Source organism: Hyaena hyaena, unplaced genomic scaffold (assembly GCF_003009895.1).
Source record: "Hyaena hyaena isolate Hyena2069 unplaced genomic scaffold, ASM300989v1 scaffold_299, whole genome shotgun sequence".
Taxonomy (NCBI): domain Eukaryota; kingdom Metazoa; phylum Chordata; class Mammalia; order Carnivora; family Hyaenidae; genus Hyaena; species Hyaena hyaena.
The window spans coordinates 1,193,550-1,214,025 of record NW_024080930.1 but is presented as its reverse complement, the minus strand read 5'-3'; the positions used below and the strand labels follow the sequence as shown (position 1 = coordinate 1,214,025).

The 20,476-nt window shown below is 42.9% G+C and overlaps 2 protein-coding genes across 5 annotated transcripts in view; one reads left to right on the top strand and one right to left on the bottom strand.

The window, feature by feature from the left end:
• The window catches only part of DMGDH (dimethylglycine dehydrogenase), a 67,664-nt gene extending 61,121 nt beyond the window's left edge, over positions 1-6,543 (bottom strand). For all 4 annotated transcript variants that reach the window (XM_039247449.1, XM_039247450.1, XM_039247451.1 and 1 more), the window contains exon 1: positions 6,345-6,543. The gene's annotated coding sequence lies outside the window, so the exon portion shown is untranslated. The remainder of the gene's footprint in view (positions 1-6,344) is intronic.
• BHMT2 (betaine--homocysteine S-methyltransferase 2) lies at positions 1,166-18,866 on the top strand. Its single transcript, XM_039247460.1, has 8 exons — positions 1,166-1,298; positions 6,522-6,654; positions 8,436-8,527; positions 9,910-10,101; positions 12,188-12,335; positions 13,033-13,215; positions 13,460-13,688; positions 17,930-18,866. Exons 1-8 carry the CDS (start codon positions 1,266-1,268, stop codon positions 18,009-18,011), a joined length of 1,092 nt encoding a protein of 363 aa, XP_039103391.1. The 5' UTR covers positions 1,166-1,265; the 3' UTR covers positions 18,012-18,866.
• The last annotated feature ends 1,610 nt before the right edge of the window (positions 18,867-20,476 follow it).

The following is a 20,476-nucleotide window of genomic DNA, read 5'->3' as shown; positions in this document are numbered from 1 at the left end:
CAGCGCAAGCAGGGGAGGGTCAGAGAGAGAGGGAGACACAGAATTTGAAACAGGCTCCAGGCTCTGAGCTAGCTGTCAGCACAGGGCCGGACCTGAACCCACAAACCGGGAGATCATGACCGAGCCAAAGCCGGACATTTAAACGACTGAGCCACCCAGGCGCCCCCTCTGTGTCTCTAGAAACTTAACAGTGCCTGTGAGGGTTGCATAGTGCTTATTTAAACATTGGACATCGAAACCCTGATTGAAGCAACCTGGTTAAGGGAGGGGAGAGGAGGCATTTGAATCCTATTCCATATAATTCTGGTCCATTGCAGTTAACTAATACAGCTGAAGAATTGAACTTCTGTTTTTTTCCTAAAAGAGTTAAAGAATAATTGTTTTCAGTATACTTGAAGAACACACTTATAATCATTCTATTCCAACGAAAAACCGTAATTATGAAGTTTAGCTCCTATAAATCTTGGATCATCTCCTCCATCCAATGGTTTCCAGGCTAAGGAGAGCCAGATGGAGTAAAACGTTCTTCTTCGTTTCACTTCCTCACCACATACAGACTTCTCTAATTTTACAGCTACTGCTCAGCGGTTTAATAGATTTATTCGCGTGACTTTCTTCCTAGCTGGATCGTGGGCTTCTCCACGTCACGTAAAAAGCAAGGTGTAAGTAAGGCAGGGAGGAACACATACACACCTGTGTTTGCTTACACATAGACAGTCTCTGGAAGAATACAGAAGACACTGGTAACAGCTGGCTGGGAAAGAGAAGGGGGTAGGAGTGACCTTCCACTGGGAAACCTCTGATACTGTTTCACTTTGTACACGAGCGCGTGTAAAAGAAAGCACGTAAATCTAGAAGAAATCCGAATGCCCATTTCTCAGAGGCCGACGCGCCCCTGACCCGGCGGCCGGCCTCAGGCCCCCTGGCTCCCACCCCGGCAGCGGCCGGTCCGCGGGCCTCGGCGCGGGCCGGGCCCCCACTCACCCTTGGCGGCCGCAGGCTGAGCGTAGGCGGCCGGGGGAGCCCCGCGGCGGGAGGCTCGGCCGCAGGAGGCCCCGCAGCCGCTGCGCGCCCGGGCGGAGCATGGCGAGGCCCAGGAGGCCGAGGAGGCCGAGGGCGCGGGCGCGGGCACCTGCTCCGAGGCCGCCCGACACCCTGGGGCGGCGCGGCCGGCGGCGCCGCTGCGGGACCCTCCCCCGGACGAGGGGCGGGTTCGAGAGCTTGGCGCGCTCTCACGGACGGGGCGCCCACACAGACGCGGCGCGATGGCACCTGCCGGAGGCCCCGGGGCCAAAACGGTGAGTTTCCGGGAGCCCGCTAGGGACTCAGCGCTCCTGGCCGCGGGGCTCCCCCGGCGCCGAGAGTTCAGATCCCACTTCAGCCCTTGGCTGAGCTCTGCGGCCCTGGCCGGGCACCTGGAGAGCTCTGTGCCTCGGTTTACGCGTTCGCCACTTGCCAGGGGTGACAATACCGCCTTGTATTGAGGGTTAGCTAACAATCTCGGGGTAATATTTATTGAGCCCTGACTCAGTCACACTGCGCAGACTGCTTTATGCACATTTTCTCGTTTTCACAATAATTCCCATTTTTCCGGTGAGGAAACTGAGGCCCAGAGAGTCAGGCCACTAGCTCAAGGTCACCCACCTAATCCAGGGTGGAGCCGGGATTTGAAGTCTAGCTCCGGACTCAGGGGCCGCTCTCACATTTTCTACCCTAGCCTATCTGCACCCTCGGGTCTTTGGCTCAATGGCCCCAGAGCTTGGTTCCCACATGTTTTGGGAAGGGTGGGAGCCTGGCCCTGCAACTAATGTGCTGGCCTGAAACCAGGGTGCAAGATGATTCCAGACCCCAGCCGCGGAGTGGGGGCTGGTAGGAGAGTCCGTAGGTTGGTGGGGGGGGGGGGGGGGGGGGGGGCGGCTCTCTGCNTCAGCAGTAGGGCCCATCTTTCTGGCTCGTTCTCTAGGCCTTGTTTCCTGTCTGCTCACCAAGTGTCAGCTTTTTTTTTTTTTTTATTTCTAGGAGAGAGAGAGGGAGACAGTGTGAGCAGGGGAGGGTCAGAGAGAGAGGGAGTCACAGACTGAAACAGGCTCCAGGCTCTGAGCTGGCAGCACAGAGCCCGACGCGGGGCCCGAACCCACGAACCGCGAGATCATGACCTAAGCGAAAGTCAGACGCTTAACCGACTAAGCCACCCAGGCGCCCCATGAAGTGTCAGCTTTGTACCCCCATCTTTTCTATGCTAGGTGAGTACTTGGTTAGGAGAAGGGGTGACAAAACAAAATTAGGAAAGGTATAAACTTGGTTGCAGGACATCTCCAGAATCCCTCAAAGCAAGCCAGCTGTGCCTGGAAATTCACAGTGGGGAAGGGAGAAGCTATGTAGGCATGAAAGTGTGCACAACTGATCTATTTCTGCTAAAATTTCGGAACAACTAAGATGCCCACCGATGGTGGCTCCTTAAGTAAAGGTGCATCCACCTAATAAGTTATTAGGCAGCCAATTAAGAAGCTAAGTATGAGAACAAGCAAACTACTGTGACAATAGTAAGTTACGAAAGGAGTTATAGTGTACAGACTGACCCCAACTATGTAAAAATATTTCCGTATGCAGTGCAAGAAAGAAATAATAATGGCAATAGTTGCATAAGATGTGGAATATGGATTTAACAATTTTAACCAAAAAAAATCTTTGGATATGTTTTATAAAAGTAAAATATGGGCATTGAAGAAAATGAGCTTAATAAAAGATAAAGGACATTGTGTCAATTTCTTTCTCTAAACTTTCTGTATTACTGTGTTATCTTTGGCTCATTCTTTAAAAGGTTTTTTAAAATATGCTGTCCCTTTTTCAATTTCTTCCCAGCCTCTGCTCTTGAAACGCCAAGGTTATCGTATGATAACCCATGTTAATGTGTACCTTGGAGTTAAAATGTTAGTGGGAAGCAGCTAATCTCTCCTGTCAGCCAACAGGTGCATTTTAAGAATTCATTTAATTGCCATAGGGGACACTTCCCAGCTTCATTAATCTGCAAGAGCAGTCCTGGTTGCCATTTCAGGCAGCCTCTGGCCAGAGGGTGAAGTTGGTCTACTCCTCTGTCTGATCAGAGGTGCCCTGAAGCCAGATCTTAAATCCAGAAGTATATACTGATATCTGCAACAGGAGGAAGCATAAATGCCTCTCAGAGCTCACTACGAGTTCCAAGGCAGATTCACTGCCAAACTGAAAGGGAGGATGGAATGAAAATATAAATGTACTGCAAATTAATTTACAGTGCTCTTTATTTTACACAGTCCCTGTCATTCTGGAGCTGTCTTAAGATCATCCTGGTGTAGTAATTAATTAGGGTGGTAGAGAGAGCAGTGAAGGAGAGGCCAAAGGGTGCTCTGAATTCAAGTCTTGATAATGTAGTCATTTTGCTAATAGCTTTTAAGAAAACTGGCAAAAATTTAAAATTTTGGACAAACATCTAGGTAACGGATCAAAATGCCTCAACTTGTTATCATGAAGATTATAATCAAAATAGGCACTATAATTTTCTTAAAACTCTGGCTAACTTATTTTCTGTTGAAGAGTCATTTTTTTTCCTCTCTCCTCAGGACCAAACTTGTAGCATATCTATCACAAGTGACATTTTCAAAAGTCTTAGCTGTCTGCTGAATCGTGGCATGGTTTATTAAGGGTCTACTCTTTGTCAGGCACTGTATGAGGTGGTAGGGATACAGACAAATGAGATTTGTCATCTGAGCCTCAAGCATTTTAAAGCCAAATAGAGGGGACAGGTAAGTAACCACATACTGTGGTTACAGATGACAGATGCAGGAATGGAGGGTGTTTGACCTGAGGCAGAACACAAAGGAGGAAGTAATCATAAGAGTCGGATAAGCAAGGCTTTGCTCTGCAGCAGTGGGAGATACAGCAGAGTGGGCTGGGGTGAATTGGAGGCCATTTCAATAATCCAGGGGCAGTAAGGATGGGGTGGGGGGCGTATATAAAAAGTGTTAAATAGATACACTTGGTGCAACCCTGAGACAGGTTGGATGTGGGAGGTGAGGTACTAACCTATAACACCTAAATTGTATGCCCATGTTTTCCCCCTCTAGAATTGTTTGGTGTGTACTATTAAATTTGATTCTCAACATAGTTAACTTATAACGGAAGAGTTAGATTTTCAAGATGAGATTTTATACAGATGACTATACCCCTGATTTTCTCTTCTGTAGTCCTCTGCAGCATTTACTTGTTACATGTGTTGCAATGACTCGTTGACCCACTAGCCTTCCTCCGGTGGGCAGACTTTGAGTTGCTTGAGGGCAGGGACCCTGTCTTAGTCCAATGCTTATCCCTCTCCCGTGGAACTGTGCCCAGCATGTGAAAAGTTCTCATGAAAGTGTAAAGCTAAAGTCCTTTTTTTGTGTTTCAAAAGTACAAAATTAAAAGAGCAAATTGCATGTTATGGAAGGAATAGAGAAATAGGTGAGAAGCATAATAAATATTAACATTTCTTCCACATTCAGCTAAAATTTATCTTTAGATATAAAACATGGAAGAATAACCAGAGTCAGGAGCCCTCTTGATCAAAGCAGTGTTTATGGTTAGCATACCTAACACCGCTTGTATTCCATTCCACTTCCCTCCACAGGAAAGTGCAGATGCTCCAGATATGGTGGCCTCCAGTGCAACTCTTTCTAATGTGTCTTCCTGGACTGCAGATATGACTGGTTAGAAGGGGCAACTGGAGGCATTTCTCTCCCACTCGTGCATTGCTGTGTGTCCAGCTGTAGACAGGGCTGAAATGAAATGGCCTTGCATTTTCAATAAAAGTTTGTATCTTCGACTAATCCAGTCTCCACAAGCAGAATAGGGGCCACCATGGGGGTGTTTGCAGTTTTCCTATAGGATGCTCAGGGAACGCCTCCCTGAGAAGATGACCCTTGACTGAAACCCTGAAGGAAGTGAGAGGGTGAGACATGCAAGTGTCTGGGGGAGGCACCTGTTAGATAATGGAAACTGTAAGCTCTTGGAGAACTGCTCTGGATACAGCCTTTTATTCAAGTGTGGGTGGGCCACACAGAAAGGTGGGATAAGAAAGAGACTAGATCAGGAATTTAGAAGATCTAAAGTCCGCTTTAACTTTGTGATCTTTCTTAGCTCTGTGATCTTGGACAAGTCACTAAGTCTCTCTGAACCTCAGTTTCCTCATTTATAAAATGGGAATAAAAACCATCTGCCCTGCGTAGCTCAGACAGCTGTCGGGAGTACAAAATGAAAACATGTATATGAACATGCTGGAAAATGCAGGGCACAGTTGTGAACTTTGTGTCCCTTAGGATTATGTTTCTGTGGTTTCTACAGAAAATGAGGCTAGTTTTGTCACCTAACATGAGATCTAACCATCTGTGGCTGCTGCAGCTACTTAAAGATGTCATTAAAACACCGCAACGGTGAGTTACAGCTGCTCTTAGTTGGCTCCACTGGGCTTAGTGTGTGACTTTAGATGGCATGGCTGCAAGGTAACAATTTTACCTCCATGGCTTATGTTGACATTCCAACCAGGAAGGAGAAAAAAATGCCATGATGGAAGAGAGGGCCCATCTATATCAGGAAAGTAAAACTTTGCCAGAAATCTTTAACTGGCTTCCACACATGTCTCATTGGCCAGCTCTATGTCATATGCCCCCCTCCCACAGTGCCAAGGGAGCCCGAGAATTTTTTTAAGTTTATTTATTTCTAGAGAGAGCAAGACAGAGTGTGATCCAGAGACAGAGGAAGAAAGAGAATCCCAAGCAGGTTCCATGCTGTCACTGCAGAGCCCAAGGCAGGGATAAATCCCAAAAACTGTGAGATCGTGACCTGAGCAGGAACCAAGAGTCGAATGGCCTAACTGACTGAGCATCTTGAGAATTTTTTTATAAATTTTCTTCCAATGTTGGTTTATGTTTGAGAGATAGAAGGAGCAGGATGGGGCAGAGAAAAAGGGAGACACAGAATCCAAAGCAGGCTCCAGGCTCTAAGCTGTCAGCACAGAGCCCAATGTGAGGCTTGAACCCTCGAACTGCAAGATCACGATCTGAGCTAAAGTCCAATCCTTAACCGACTGATCCACCCAGGCATGGCCTGCCCCCTGCCCAAGAATTTTTTTTAAGTTGGGGACATTGTCTCCCCAAATGATATACATTAACAAAGAAGAGATGAGAAAACACATAATAATTAGGCAACTATCCATGTCTGCCACAAACACATTGAAAAACCAAAATATCGCAGATTCAGCCCTTTTACTAGAATTTGACTCCGATTAGATGTTATTTGAGAAAAAACAGTCACAGCACTTTGCACAACACACGTACCTGGAATGTCCAAGAAATATAGTATACTCAATCTTTCTGGAATATTGTTAGACATTGAGGATTTTAGCAGAACTGGATCTATAAAAACACAGGACCATCTTTCCTAAAATTGGGAACTGCTTTAAGGAAAAAAAATAAAAAGAAGCATCTTGGGTGATTTTTCTTTCTTTCCTTCAGGGTATTTTGGAACGTCTGGAGAGTGGGGAGGTTGTGGTTGGAGACGGCAGCTTTCTCGTAACTCTGGAGAAGAGAGGCTACGTGAAGGCTGGGCTCTGGACTCCAGAAGCCGTGGTGGAACATCCAGATGCAGGTCAGTGACTGCAGCCCAAGAGTGTTCATCTGAGTGACAGTTTGCTTAACTCTGACTGAGAGAAGATAAGGGAATAAATCTCAGTGTTTTCTAAGGACTGTTCCCCTTGCCAGAGTTGCCAAGATAGAGACAGTGACAGTACATGAGCTAAAGCACATAGAAGAAAATGTCCTCTACCCGCCCCCCCCAACTCACGCACACTCACATCTTCATATACAGGAGGTGTTAAATTATACACCTTAATATTCATTCCATGACTATTCACCTTGGGGATACTCAAGAGTTTCCTTAGCCTAATGTGTTATGGCTTCACATTAATCCTTCGGCTAATTTGCATCTTATACTAGAACAGTGTGTTTGGTAAAGATGACTAATGGTAACCACCAGATTAACAGAGCATAGACAGTAGACATTTGGGGTTTGTTGGAGGGAGAGGGGTGTGAAGAAAGAAACACAGTTTCACCTCATCCCCTTAGCTAGACAAAAAGCAATAAGAGTTGGAGGTAGAAACTGGGATGGGATTGGTGAGTAACATCAAACTGGAGCTTTCATTCTATTTTTACTCTGTTTTGAGAGCAATGTCCTAAATTAAAGTGGAAAATAAAGTGAAAGAATGAAATGGATACAAGCTGGGAATGGACGGTTCGATTTGCTCTGACTTTATGCATATATGCGTGGTGTATCCGAGAAGCCTGGGATCCTGTCTTGGTTCTTCCACCGACCAGCCGTGTGACCTCGGATGAGTCACTTGACTTCCCCAAGGATCCGTGTCTTGATCCATGCCACATGAGGGTGTGAGATGGGCTAGTTGTGAGGACTCATGAGTTAGCCAGTATGAAGAGCCCCACATGTTGTAAGTCCCTGATGGTATTTGCATTGTTTCATCAAACACCCAGAGTTATGTGGTAGGACCAGGTTTTCTTTCTCTGGTGCTTATCATGAAGTTTTCCTCTGGCCCAAGGAAAGCTTGTTCTTCACTTTAATTTTTTTTAAGTTTATTTATTTTGAGAAAGAGAGTGCACATGGTGGAAGCATATGTGCGTATTCGAGCAGAGGAGGGGCAAAGAGAGAGGGAGTAAGAGAATCTCAAGGGGGCTTCATGCTGTCAGCGTGGAACCTGACGAGGGGCTCGATCTCATGACCCTGGAATCATGACCTGAGCCAAAATCAAGAGTCAAACACAAACAAATGAGCTATCCAGGCACGCCTGTTTTTCATTTTAGAAGATTTTTGTGCTAAACCAGAAAGTGTTGAAACAGCAAGGATGAGGAGAAAGAAGGGAAGGGTGTTGTGACAGGCCAACGGAAGCTCCCTGCGGGCAACCTTAGCAGCCACCTGCTGTTGAATCGGTTTGATGGGGGCATGACCCACATATACTCTGTCCAATATGAGAATTTCCTCATTCTTTTTTGAGGTCTCCCAGTGCTGACTGTAAGTAGACCAGCCATATCCCTCACAACACAAGCAAATGAATAAACCCTCTCTAGATGGAAAGACCAAGGGGCAGTTGGCCAACCAGGCCTTAATCTCTGCCTGTGGCTGCACCAGGCTGTTGAGGCCCATCGCCAGGACAATATGAGGCCACTCCAAAGAGCCCCAATTTGGTATTGATTCCGCCTTGTCCTGTCCTTGAATTCTACTGACTGTAATCTGCAATTTTTTATAAGTACTAGGTTTAAAATGTGTCTGGTTAAAAGAGATGTGAGTACGCTGCTTTTGCTGTAAACGATAGCTCCTATGATTTTATCTTTTTAATTTTAATTCAAAAAACTACCTTGTAGTTCGTCAACTTCACATGGAATTCTTGAGAGCGGGATCAAATGTCATGCAGACTTTCACCTTTTTTGCCAGTGAGGACAATATGAAGAGCAAGGTAATTTTGGTGGGAGCAGGCATGATGGGGGGAGGAGGGGGAAGTGTCAGGGATCATCTGTAATAAAAATAACCTCTTGATGGGAAACTATGGAATTGACCTGATGTGTTACTATGTTACAAACTCCACACAAAACGTCTATTAAAGAATTGATTATTCTGTAAATGAATATATACTAAATAAATGAGCTTTTTTTCTGCCATTTTAGCTGGGGCCGGTGTGGAGGGTAGGGCTGGGAAAGAATAGGCCATTGGAAGGACATGGTCATCCTTCTGTGCATTTTTTTTTGTAGAGAAAAAAGACTTTATAGATGCCCTTTTCACCTTATTTCACTCTCTTCTCTTCTGACTTGTCCATCTGGAGACAGAGTCATCCTTGAGAACACGGCACTGGCCTAGGAATGAGAAGAATTGGGTTTGATACCCAACTTTGTAATGTGTTGGGTGTGTGACTTGGTGCAAGACACTTGACTGCATGGAGCATTGGTTTTCTCTCTGCATATAGAGATAATTTATGCTTAAATGCATAGGGTTGTTGAGAAATGTAGATAGGGAGAAGAATGTGGAAGTACTGTGAGATATTCTGTACATGTAAAGTATTAATACTTGCAAATGTTCATGCCCATTTATTCATTCAACTAACCAACATTTATTGAGTAATAGTCCAATCTCTATGCTTGAAACAAAGATGAAAGAAAGCCACAGAGCCTATTCCTTTTTTTTTTTTAAAGTTTACATCCAAGTTAGCATTTAGTGCAACGATGATTTCAGGAGTAGATTTCTTAATGCCCCTTACCCATTTAGCCCATCCCCCCTTCTATAACCTCTCCAGCAACTCTCTATTCTCTGTATTTAAGAGTCTCTTATGTTTTGTCGCCCTCCCTGTTTTTATATTATCTTTGCTTCCCTTCCTTTATATGTTCATCTGTTTTGTATCATAAAGTCCTCATATGAGTGAAGTCATATGATATTTGTCTTTCTCTGACTATTTTCACTTAGCATAATACCCTCTAGTTCCATCCATGTAGTTATAAATGGAAGATTTCATTCTTTTTGATTGCCAAATAATACTCCATTGTGTACATACATAGCACATCTTTTTATCTATTCATCTGCCTCATACCCTATACTTAAGTGGTTCACAGTCAAGTGAGGGAGGCAAACTAACAAACATTTACAAAAATCCAGTGTGGCAAGTACAATCATGGAACTATAAGCTCACAGGTAGTAGAGGAGAAGGTACCCAACTCTGCTGGTCTTCTCGAATTGCAGTTTAACCATGCCTTGAACTCATGTTGCTTGCTCACTGCCCTCTTTGTTATTTATGCTATTTTATCTCTAAAATGCTGGGCTCACATCCAAACCCTTGCTCTCCAACCTCAGTGGGAAGATGTGAACGCTGCTGCCTGTGACCTCGCCAGGGAAGTGGCTGGCAAAGGTGATGCTTTGGTGGCAGGGGGGATCTGCCAGACATCCATGTACAAACACCACAAGGATGAAGCTAGAGTTAAAAAACAGTTTCAACTCCAGCTAGATGTTTTTGCCAGGAAAAATGTGGACTTCTTGATTGCAGAGGTAAGGCTAGTGTTTCAGGGGAAAGGATTGACTCTATTCTGACAAATACAACTGCAGAGTCTTCGGCTTGGTTTTCAGGGAGGGTATCGGATTGCGTTGTGTCCTCATTTCCTCAGGTACAGGGTCAAAGGTTTGTTTAAATGCTCTGTAGTCAAGGCAAACAGCCTCTCGATTGTACGCTAGGTTCTGTGTGAAGCCAAAGGGCAGACGCAAGACAGGCCTAACTGTAGCCTTGATTTTCTTTTGGATGGTTATAGCAGCTGACTCACAGGGGACCATGTAATGTTGAGTAAGAAGGGGACTGTGATTCAGGGAACAGCCTCTCCTTCTGGAGGGACAGAGCTGGAAGGAGCTGTGTGCATGGGCTAGAGGCTGTGAGAGAGCAAAGCTTAGGAGGTAGATGGGTGCTCAGAGTCATGCAGGCCCCACTAATAATACTCAGTACCAAGCAGTTTCCTTGCCCTCCTCTGTTCATGTTTTGCGTACTCCCATTCCTCTGCTTTCCCTCAAGCTATAATATGTGAGTGATATTTTGAAGAAAGAATCAGTTAGGAATTGGTCATTGATTGGACATGAAGGCCCAGAACATTTATTTCTTTCCACTTCCAAAAATTAAAGAGCCCTCATTCCCAGGGCACCTGCGTGACTCAACCAGTTGAGCATGTGACTTCGGCTTAGGTCATGATCTCAGAGTTCATGAGTTTGAGCTCCATGTCGAGCTCAATGCTGTCAGCACAGAGCCTGCTTTGGATCCTCTGTACCCCTCTCTTTGCCCCTGCCTGGCTTGCTCTCTCTCTTGCTCTCTCTCTCTCAAAATTAAATGAACATTTAAAAAAAAAAAAAAGCCCTCATTCCCCATTTCCCACCTTTGCTACCACATGAAGTCAAGCTCTCAACCCAAATCTCTACCCTCTACAAGGACAATAGCCTCCCAACGGCTATTTCCCTAACCACTCTCTGAACCCACTGAAGACCTTACATGGTCAACCTTCCCAAGGCTCAGGGCTCACCAAGCCTGACAGACACACCTGGCAACAATCATCTGCAGAGATGGGCACCAGCCCCACCTGACAGGTTCTCCAGATGGGTGAGAACACAAGTTGGTTTTGCAAGAACATCTCTGTGGACTACTCTGACATTCCTCACATGCTGCTTCCGCAGAATCTAAGTCAAGGAGGAAGAAGACAGGGAGATTTTTGCTGGCTTTTCTTCACTTACTTAAGGTCAGCTTTTCACTGGTGGCCCTTAAGGAGATTCCTGGGAAGTACCCCTGCAAATGGCCTGGGTTTACCACACAAGTGTCTTGTCCACCCTCGGCAAAGAAACTCGGTAGCTATTCCTCTCTGCTCTGTGCCTCAGCGTTCTCGCCAGGCAGAAACCATCATATTTCTCCCTACTTCCTGGAGCACTTATGAACATCTAACTAGAAGTGAATGTAAAATCACTTTGAAGTATAAAGCATAATAAACTATTCATAATTTTTTCAGCAATTACCCTAGTTCCATAAAAGAGGAATCTATAATTTATTAGTAAAACTTTCATTCCTTCAAAATTATGAATTTAAATACTTAATGACTTTAAAAACCTTTGTGTTTTTTGCTTTTGTTTTTTTTTTTTGTAACAGTCATCATCTTGCTGAATCAATGATCTCTGAATGAAAATCTACATATTATTGTTAAAGGAATTAAAATATGTATTTTAGGAAAGCATTCTTTAGGGGTGCCTGGGTGGCTCACTTTGGTTGAGCGTCTGACTCTTGATTTCGGCTCAGGTCATGATCCCAGGGTCGTGAGATCGAGTGAGGCGTTGGGCTCCATGTTGGGCTCAGTCTGCTTACTATTCTCTCTCTCTCAATCTCTCTCTCTCTGTTTCTCCCCCATCGCTCGAGCTGTCTCTCTCAACGTAAATAAATAAACTTAAAAAAAGAAAGAAAAGTATTCTTTAGTTTGGTAAAGACCTGTTCCTAGCAAGTTTTATCCCATATTATTTATTTGATTATTTTTATAACTGTTCGGCAACATTTGCTTTCCACCTTTCAAAATCCGCTTTCCATTTGGATCAATAGAAATGGTGAAATTTCTCTTAGTATTTTGAGCATGCCGAAGAAGCCATCTGGGCTGTGGAAGTCTTAAAAGAGTTGGGCAAACCCGTGGCAGCTACCATGTGCATCGGCCCAGACGGAGACATGCACGGTGTACCACCTGGAGAATGTGCTGTTAAACTGGTGAAGGCAGGTAATTTGGACCCATCATGTGATAAGCAGTTCAGCTTTCATTTATAAAATCTAACAAAGTTTGCTTCTTATTGTGAGAGCAGCTCAGCGCTGAAAGAATGAACTGGAATTGTTTGCTTATTTGTAAAACTTGTGTGGTAGAGAAGGATAGCTAATTTTTTTTTTTTTTTTACAAATAGTTTATTGTCAAATTGGTTTCCATATAACACCCAGTGCTCATCCCCACAAGTGCTCCCCTCCGTGCCCATCACCCCCCTCCCCCCCCCACATCCATCAGTCCTCAGTTTGTTCTCAGCATTCAAGAGTCTCTCATGGTTTGCCTCTCTCCCTTTCCCCCACCACTTCCCCCCTTTTTCTCCCCCATGGTCCTCAGTTAAGTTCCTCCTAATCCTCCTATACATGCAAACATATGATATTTGTCCTTCTCTGCCTGACTTATTTCGCTCAGCATAACACCCTCAAGGTCCATCCATGTTGCTACACTGGCCAGGTTTCATTCTTTCTCATTGCCATGTAGTATTCCATTGTATAGATAAACCACATCTTCTTGATCCATTCGTCCGTTGATGGACACTTAGGCTCTTTCCATGTTTTAGCTATTGTTGAGAATGCTGAAGGATAGCTAATTTCTAAGGCAATTTCCAACTATTAAAAAATAGAATACATAAAATATCTAAGTTCTTTATTTCTTTGCATAGGGGCAGCGATTGTGGGCGTGAACTGCCGATTTGGGCCCAGCACCAGCTTGAAGACAATGAAGCTCATGAAAAAGGGCCTACAGGCTGCGGGGTTGAAGGCGCACCTGATGGTGCAGTCCCTAGGGTTCCATACACCAGACTGTGGCAAAGGAGGGTTTGTGGATCTCCCAGAATATCCCTTTGGTAAGCCCAGGCACATATGAGAGGTCCTCGCATTTTCTTGTTCTGATAATGTGGAAAGGGCTATATTGAACAGCTTCGGTACGGTCTCACTAAAAGAGACTGCTTAAGACAAACACATTCAACATTAACTAAAAATGAGCAGAACCTAAAGTTCATCATTTTTTAATTGTAAAAAATGCCCTCGGAGCACCTGTGATTTGAATACAGGGACAGTAACAGCAATACTGTGATGGTTGTGTTGCAGGACTGGAGCCCAGAGCTGCAACCAGATGGGATATTCAGAAATACGCCAGAGAGGCCTACAGGCTGGGGGTCAGGTACATTGGCGGGTGCTGTGGATTTGAGCCCTACCACATCAGGGCGATTGCAGAGGAGCTGGCCCCAGAAAGGGGATTTTTGCCACCAGCATCAGAAAAGCACGGCAGCTGGGGAAGTGGTTTGGACATGCACACCAAACCCTGGATTAGAGCCAGGTAGGAATTTCCTAATTAACATTGCTACTTTGCTCTAACCTCATTTTATTTATTGTCAGAAACACTATGCGTGCAGTAAAAATTGGAAAAGTATACGAGTATATAAAGTTAAAACTAGGGACCCCTGGGTGGCTCAGTCAGTTGAACGTCTCACTTCGGCTCAGGTCATGATCTCACAGGTTCCTGACTTTGTGCCCACATCTGCCTGCATGGAGCCTGCTTCGAATCCTCTGTCTCCCTCTCTCTCTCTGCTCCTCCCCAGCTCATGTACTATCTCTCAAAAATAAATTAACATTTTGTAAAAGTGCTAAAAGTAAAACTAAAGGTTGCCCCTCCTGATGCCAGTGCCATTCCCAGAGGTGATCACCTGTTTGCCCATTTGTGTTTTGAAATCTTATACCTTACTTATGGTTTTATCAATTTTAAGCTGTAATTACTACTAATCCTCTACAAAAGCTGAGGTATTTAAATCATATAATATTCCCCTTTGTCCCTGCTCTAGTTTCCCCAATTTTGATGTATTACATTTTTATTATTTTGGTTATCTAAGTTTGAATTTTCTATTTCACCACTTATTTCTTAATCCATTGATATCAAGCAGTATCTCTTACTTCCACTATGTAAAATAAGAATTAACTTGGGGCGCCTAGGTGGCTCAGTCAGTTAAGCATCCAGCTTTGGCTCAGGTCATGATCTCATGGTTCGTGAGTTCCAGCCCCACGTCAGGCTCTGTGCTGACAGCTCAGAGCCTGGAGCCTGCTTCAGATTCTGTGTCCCCCTCACTCTCTGTCCCTCCCTGGCTCATGAATTGTCTCTCCCTCTCTCAAAAATAAACATTTTTTTAAAAATTTTTAAGAATTAACCCTTTCTGCTCCCCTCTACTCTCTCTTCCTCATCTACCTCTTTGCTTCTTTAAGGTGTACCATAACAGTTACATCATTGAGTTCTGCTTGATAATTATAATTAAGTCTTTCAAGCTTTGACTATAGGTTTATCATAAAAATGTAAAGCTGGGTGCCTGGGTGGCTCAGTTGGCTAAGTGTCCGAGGTTGCTCAGGTTATGATCTTCTGGTTCATGAGTTTGAGCCCTGCATCAGGCTCTGCACTGGTGGTGTGGAGCCTACTTGGGATTCTCTCTATGTCTCTGCCCCTTCCCCACTTGCACTCTCTCTAACAAAATAAATAAACTTTAAAAAAATGTAAATCTAGTAAATAACATTTACACTATTATTGTAATTGTCATATTAAACAGATTCATGTAGTGTAATAATCAGAGTGCCACTTTATTTTCATCTCTCTCTCTGCTCTTTAAACCTGCTCATTGGGTGAATTCTTTCCTCTGTCCCTATTTAAAAATATGGACATGACCTAGGACTTCGATGGATAGTCTTAGGCAATAGAAAACCCCTTCACCACTCTATTTAGCAAACACAGTCTTAATTCAGTAATTAAAAGTGTAGAAAAATCAAAACTTGGAACACATGACGCTTACATCTCCTCCTGTTTTCCATTGGTTGTCTTTCAATAGGCAGGAAACTAGGGAAAGCCAGGCTGGTCCTTCTCTTTCTTATGCTTCCAACCCTCCCTTCCCATGCTGCTAACCAAGGTTCCTGACCTCTTCAGGGAGAAGAGAGAGGATGGAAAGGGGAGTCAGCTATTCATCCTTGTGTGACAGCCTAACAGGAAGACTGCATTTTCTGGGCCTGGCGGGTCTTCCTGAATGCCCCTGTTATCCCTCACAGCCGTCCCCTGGGATGTCACAGGCGACCTGTTCTCTCACTGCCACTTCCCTTTCAGATCCTGCTTTTTCAGCAGGTTGCTCTGGATAACACCTTGTTTCGGGGGGCTCATTGTCCTTCCTGGTGATTCTAAATACCTCCGGAGTTTTGAACACCTCCAGGATGGCTCTCTTTCGCTTGGGGGCCAATACTGACTAGAAGACCTTTCATTCTTCCCTCATGCAAACAAATTCCAAGAGTGCAGTCTGATCCCAATTTAATGGCACCCTCTTTGCTCTCAATCAGAGAAGCTGGCCCTTTGGTCTGTGAGCTAGATTTTCCAGGGTCGAGTGAGGTGAGCCATGTAACTGGCTCTTGGCCACTTCTTGAGAAACTTCTGCAGAGTGTCTGTCTTACGACTGACCGTGATACCTCATGTCTGCCATGCCTTGGTGCTGCCAATAAAATTTCCAGGCTAATACCCTGATACATTAATGATTTTCTAAACATTCACTGTAGAACCAAGACATAAGCATGGAACTATGGAGAAAAAGAAATAATTCTGCTTTAAGACACTTGAGCCTCTCCTGTAAGAGAATGTTCCAAGATTCTCTTCTCTCACATTTCATTTCATCTGTAGTCCACATGCATGCCATATTTTAATTTGTTTCACACTTAGACTGTGACATTCTTGGTACATTTGGTTTTCTAGGAACTTCTAATTAGCTTCCTTTTCATTGTTGAAAGAAGAATAACAGGTCTTCTTTCTCGAAGGTCTTCCAACTTCTAAATTATGCTATTTGTTATAAATTGTTACAATTTATGCTATTCATCAATGCACTTTATTATTGAAGACATTTTTCTGAGGACCTCTTGAATGACTGTTGTGTTATGAATCACTCAATCTCTGACTCTCTCTCATCTATATCTGTGCAATGCCATCCCTTTGCCCTCTTTTAGAAACCAGTCAATCTCTGCTGTCTCATCGTCTTGCTTCAGTGCTATTATATATTTAACCCATTTTTTTTAACTTCTTTATCCATTTCAGTGGGATTTAATTTTTAATGTTTATTTATTTATTTGAGAGATAGTGTGCACGCTTGCATGAGCAGGGGAGGGGAAGAGAGAAAGGGAAAGAGAGAATCCCAAGCAGGCTCCACACTGTCAGCACAGAGCCCAATACAGAACTCAGTCTCACAAACCATGAGATCATGACCTGAGCGGAAATCGAGAGTTGGCCACTTAACCCACCCAGGTACCCCTTCAGTGGGATTTAGAACAGTCTTCATTTTTTACCTGAAACAACTTCCCTAATGTAAATTTATTTAGATTGTAAAAGTAGGCAAGATATCATTTAGCCAAACATTTCTTCTGGGAGATATGTATGTTTATCAGAGAAAATTGCTTTTATGGGTATCAAACTTAGAACAAAGTAATACAAAATTAAAAGATGAGAGCACACTTTGGTGATGATTAAAATAGTTCAAATAAGTGAGCTATGGCTTACTTTAATTATTATCTAGGGATCCTTAAAACTCATTGCCAAGTAAAGATAAAACATTTTTCTGTAGAACAAAGCCAGACATTTCTTGCATCTTGAACTCCGAAACATACTGATGTTCACAAAAACTTGTGATTACACCGAAACCTGCAGACATCCCAGATTTCTGACATTTTCATCATCCAAAATATGTCAATATATTCATTGCTTGATAATAAAGTGTAAAAAGCTATATAAATATATTTACTATAAAGGTCTGTGACCAGGAACCTTTGTACTCTTCTTTCTTTGTCTAAAAATAAGAACAAATATTAACAAAGTAACTTGTATTCAGATTCAGGTTACTTTTGAAGGCTTATGCTATGTTTTTACATTTAAAAACATCTTTGGGGCGCCTGGGTGGCTCAGTCAATTAAACAGCCAACTCTTGATTTCAGCTCTGGTCATGACTTCATGGTTTGTGGGTTCGAGCCCTGCATCAGGCTCTGCACTGACAGTGTGGAGCCTGCTTGGGATTCTCTCTTCCTCTCTCTCCCTGCCTCTGTCCTGCTTGTGCTCTCTCTCTCTCTTTCAAAATAAATAAACATTTTTGTAAAACTCTGTCTGCATACATTTGCCATTATATAAAAATGTTGAGGAGAGCTAGAAGGACCCTGCTAGAAATTTCAGAATAATTGTAATTCACCAACACATGTACAAGTTAAACACGTTTTCTTTTTCTGAGAGGTGGTATGAAACCCAGTGATTGTTTTTGATAGAAATGTGAGAAAAGCATTAATGGACATGGTTTTTCAGCCTGTATGTTGAAACTGAAGTTCTACTTTAGCCTGATCATCCACCAAACCTATGTGTATGCGGCAAATACAAATATACATACATGCATATGTATGTATGTAACATGCATATGCATATGTAAAAGTACATAACATGCATATGTACTTACTTATTTATATTCACATAGACACATATATATTAGACTTATAAAACAGGTATGCATTTTTTATTTATTTTTTCAAACACAGGGCTAGAAGGGAATATTGGGAAAATCTGTTGCCAGCTTCAGGCAGACCTTTCTGTCCTTCACTGTCACGGCCAGATGTCTAAGAAGTAGTGCTGTTTCAGAAATAACAGAACAGAAGGAAATCCCCAGCCAGCCCCATCTGGAAAGCTTCCTCGCCTTTACCCCCAGCCCAGCGTGCTATCTCCAGATGCTCAACAGCTAATGTGCTGCCGGCCCTTCGGTTCAGTTCGACGTGTGCATCTTGTGCATCTTGTGCCCCTGCTGGGGATGAAGACCCAGCCCGATGCTGCAGTGGATGCAAAGATGATGGGAAAGGCCCCTGGTCCCCCACTTCCTTACTGTGCAGTGATGCTGTGGTACATTCTTTGGGAGGTCATCAAGAATAGCAAAACTTGGGCCACCTGGGTGGTTCAGTCAGTTAAGCCTCTGACTTTGGCTCAGGTCATGATCTCACGGTTCTTGAGTTTGAACCCCACATCAGGCTCTCTGCTGTCAGTGCAAAGCCCACTTCTGCCTCTCTCAACTCTCTGTTCCTACTCTGCTTGTGTTCTCTTTATTTCAAATACAAATAAATTTTTTTTTAAATAACAGCAAAACTTGTCTTTTAGAGTGAATTTGAGATTTTAAAGTAACCAGAAGTCACTGAACACCAAACCTATGATTAATTCAGGCAACCAAGCTAGGTGCCTGAGAAGATGGAATAGCGATGAGTCTGCTTTTTTTTACGTGATTTGTATAATGACTCCAAGGGCAGTCCCAAGGAAGAGAAGCAAAAAATGTCTTGAGCAATGGCAGGGTTATGTGATTACTTTCAAAGATGATTTTACTTAAAGGTGTTATGTCCTTAGAAAAAGATAGTGTTAGAGTCTAGAGGTTTTTTTTTAATGTGTCTTCACAATCACAAATAGCTAGATTATAAACTACTTAAGACAAGGACAATGTGCTGTGCTTCTCATTTTTTTCCTTGGAGTAGTTAGCACTGTGCTAGGCAAAATAATAAATGCTCGATGAAATACTTATTTTTGATTGTTAAAAGAAGTAAAAATAAATCAATAGTTTTAGAAGACTTTCTTAAAAATCAATTCTAATCCATCATGGTGTAATATTTTCTTGACTTATGTTTGTGTTATTTGCCACATGCCAATATCTCTCTGCTTTTTCCAAAACAATGTATCAATGTATGACAATTAGTAAAATTAAAAATGATGTACTTGTGAATATTTAATACATCATGGACATTCTTTGGAAAATAATAGCAAACTTCTACTCCTTATTATGTTCCAGGCTGTTGCTTCACTCTTGCTTTCAAGCTCTATCTATCTATCTATCTGTCTATCTGTCTATCCACATTCATTTGTCCTTTATTGGGATTAAATAATGAGATCATTTTTTTTAACACAGTAATTTACATATGAGGAAACTCAATCTAAGTTAACGTGCCTGAGGTCACACAGTTAGTAAATGACAGAACTGGGATTTGAACCCACATGTCTGGCTCTGGAATCCACGTTCATAACTACTATACTTCACAACCTCTATCATGTACACAGTGGCTCCTTTTATGAGATTTTATCCAAATTTTTCTGTTGTGCATTTTCATGTATTTTTATCAGCTTTGCTTAATATGAATCAGACTTTCAATCCTATTTCTGTAAAGTAGATAACCTGGAACTCATTAAAATGTTGTCATTCTAGGGTACCTGGATGGCTCAGTGAGTTAAGCGTCCAACTTCAGGTCAGGTCATGATCTCACAGTTGGTGAGTTCGAGCCCCACATCGAGGAGGAGAGTCTGTAGGCCTCGTGCTAGGATTATTGTTCAACTGTGGACTCATTCATAGTTTGAGTTTGCAAGACAGAACAGTATTGGTGGTGTTAGTCCATGGTCAATTATTAGAGCTGTTGCTCTTCTATAGCTTCATGGTGTTTGAATGAAGACTGCTACCATGACTAGGGCCATATGGCTTATAGATGAATATGTGATTAGGGATTTTAGATCTGTTTGATGTAGGCAAATGGAGCTTGTCATAATTATTCCTCATAGGGACAGAATTAAGAAAGGGTATGCCATTTGGTCTGTTAGTTGATTGAGTAATATTGTAATATGTATTATTCCATACCTGCCTGGTTTCAGAAGTAAGCGGCAAGAACTACTGACCCAGTGATAGGGGCTTCTACATGTGCTTTAGGTAGTCAGAGGTATAATCCATAGAAGGGTATTTTTACTATGAATATTATTACATATGCTAGTCACAGGAAAATATTAATCAGGTGGTTGAGATTGGTTTGGTTCAGTATTGTATGATTAGGAAATTTAGGGACCCTGATGTGTTTTGAATATATTATAGTGCGATTAGGAGGGGTAATGAAACTACTAAGGTATAAAATAGGAAATAGAGGCCTGTGTTCAGTCATTCTGTTTGATTACCTCATCGGGCCATGATGATCAAGGTGGGGACTAGTGTGGTTTTGAATAGAATATAAAATATAATTCATTCTATGACAGTAAAGATATGATTAGAAATAGTTGTAGAAGGGTGAATATTGTAA

Bases quoted from the DNA above. Each gene is read 5' to 3' on its own strand.
- BHMT2 (XM_039247460.1), top strand. From the start codon at position 1,266: ATGGCACCTGCCGGAGGCCCCGGGGCCAAAACG. The intron at 10,102-12,187 runs GTAAGGCTAGTG...AATTTCTCTTAG, and splicing joins TGGACTTCTTGATTGCAGAG to TATTTTGAGCATGCCGAAGA. The intron at 13,216-13,459 runs GTAAGCCCAGGC...GTTGTGTTGCAG, and splicing joins TCTCCCAGAATATCCCTTTG to GACTGGAGCCCAGAGCTGCA.